This window comes from Etheostoma spectabile, chromosome 5 (genome assembly GCF_008692095.1).
Source record: "Etheostoma spectabile isolate EspeVRDwgs_2016 chromosome 5, UIUC_Espe_1.0, whole genome shotgun sequence".
In the NCBI taxonomy this organism is placed as follows: domain Eukaryota; kingdom Metazoa; phylum Chordata; class Actinopteri; order Perciformes; family Percidae; genus Etheostoma; species Etheostoma spectabile.
Window position 1 is genome coordinate 25,573,472 of NC_045737.1, and position 979 is coordinate 25,574,450.

General features: G+C 41.0%; 1 protein-coding gene and 1 long non-coding RNA gene across 2 annotated transcripts in view; one reads left to right on the forward strand and one right to left on the reverse strand.

The window, feature by feature from the left end:
- Window positions 1-979, reverse strand: part of LOC116689904 (zinc finger MIZ domain-containing protein 2) — a 25,503-nt gene that overhangs the window by 13,693 nt on the left and 10,831 nt on the right. Inside the window, exon 11 of the mRNA XM_032516579.1 lies at window positions 300-441. Coding sequence (XP_032372470.1) covers window positions 300-441 — 142 coding nt within the window. The remainder of the gene's footprint in view (window positions 1-299; window positions 442-979) is intronic.
- The window catches only part of LOC116690008 (uncharacterized), an 18,377-nt gene that overhangs the window by 9,511 nt on the left and 7,887 nt on the right, over window positions 1-979 (forward strand). The window lies entirely within an intron of this gene.

The following is a 979-nucleotide window of genomic DNA, read 5'->3' on the forward strand; positions in this document are numbered from 1 at the left end:
TTTCTTTCCCATTTTTACATTCAGTTTGGAGTTCAGGAGATGGTCTTGACCAGGACCACCCCTAACTGCATTGAAGCAACTGCCATGTGATTGGTTGATTAGATAATTGCATTATTGAGAAATTAAACAGGTGTTCCTAATAATCCTTTAGGTGAGTGTATATTTTGATGGTAATCCTTTTGTATTTTTACTCAAGTAAAACTTTGAATGCAGACTTTAACCATGAAAAAGTGGAGTACTTCTTCCACCTCTGTGTGTTGACAATGCTAGTAAGATCAACTAACTGTACATGTGTGTACCTCATGATGAGAGTTTTGTAGACGGAGTCTCTCAACTGGAAGACATGGTTGCTGACAGCCAGGTTGTGCTCTAATCTGAAGGGCTCTAGAACCACACCGTCACGCACTGGGAAGGTCAGCCGCAGGTCATCGCTAGGGTTACCTATTAACAGGAAGTCAACAAAAGGTCAGACCTCAGGCCTCCAGGAAGTGTGCTCAGCCTTGTATCAAATTCTTTTCAGTGATTACTAACAAGTCTGCAACGAATTACCCCCCACACACACACACACTTTCCCCAAACCTCCACACAGTTGGTAATGAACAATCTATGTAATGACTTTTGATGAAGGATGTTATTTGTTTTGTGCAATATCCTGCTTATTTCACACATAATGGGGTTAAATGATAATAATGAGTTTTTAAAAAAAGGAACCTGATACTTTGAGTACTTAAAACTGTAAAATGGTGTGGCCGGGTTTGCTCTGTTGGTAGAGAAGGCGCACATATATAGAGGCTTACTCCTCAATACAGAGGCTGCGGGTTCGACTCCAACCTACAGCCCTTTGCTGCATGTTGTTACCCCTCTCTCTACCCTTTCATGTCTTCATCTGTCCTGGAGACTGAATCTGATAGACACATGTGACTTGTATTATTATTGATGACATATGTGTGTGTGTTTGTAGGTATTTAGGTGTGTTTGT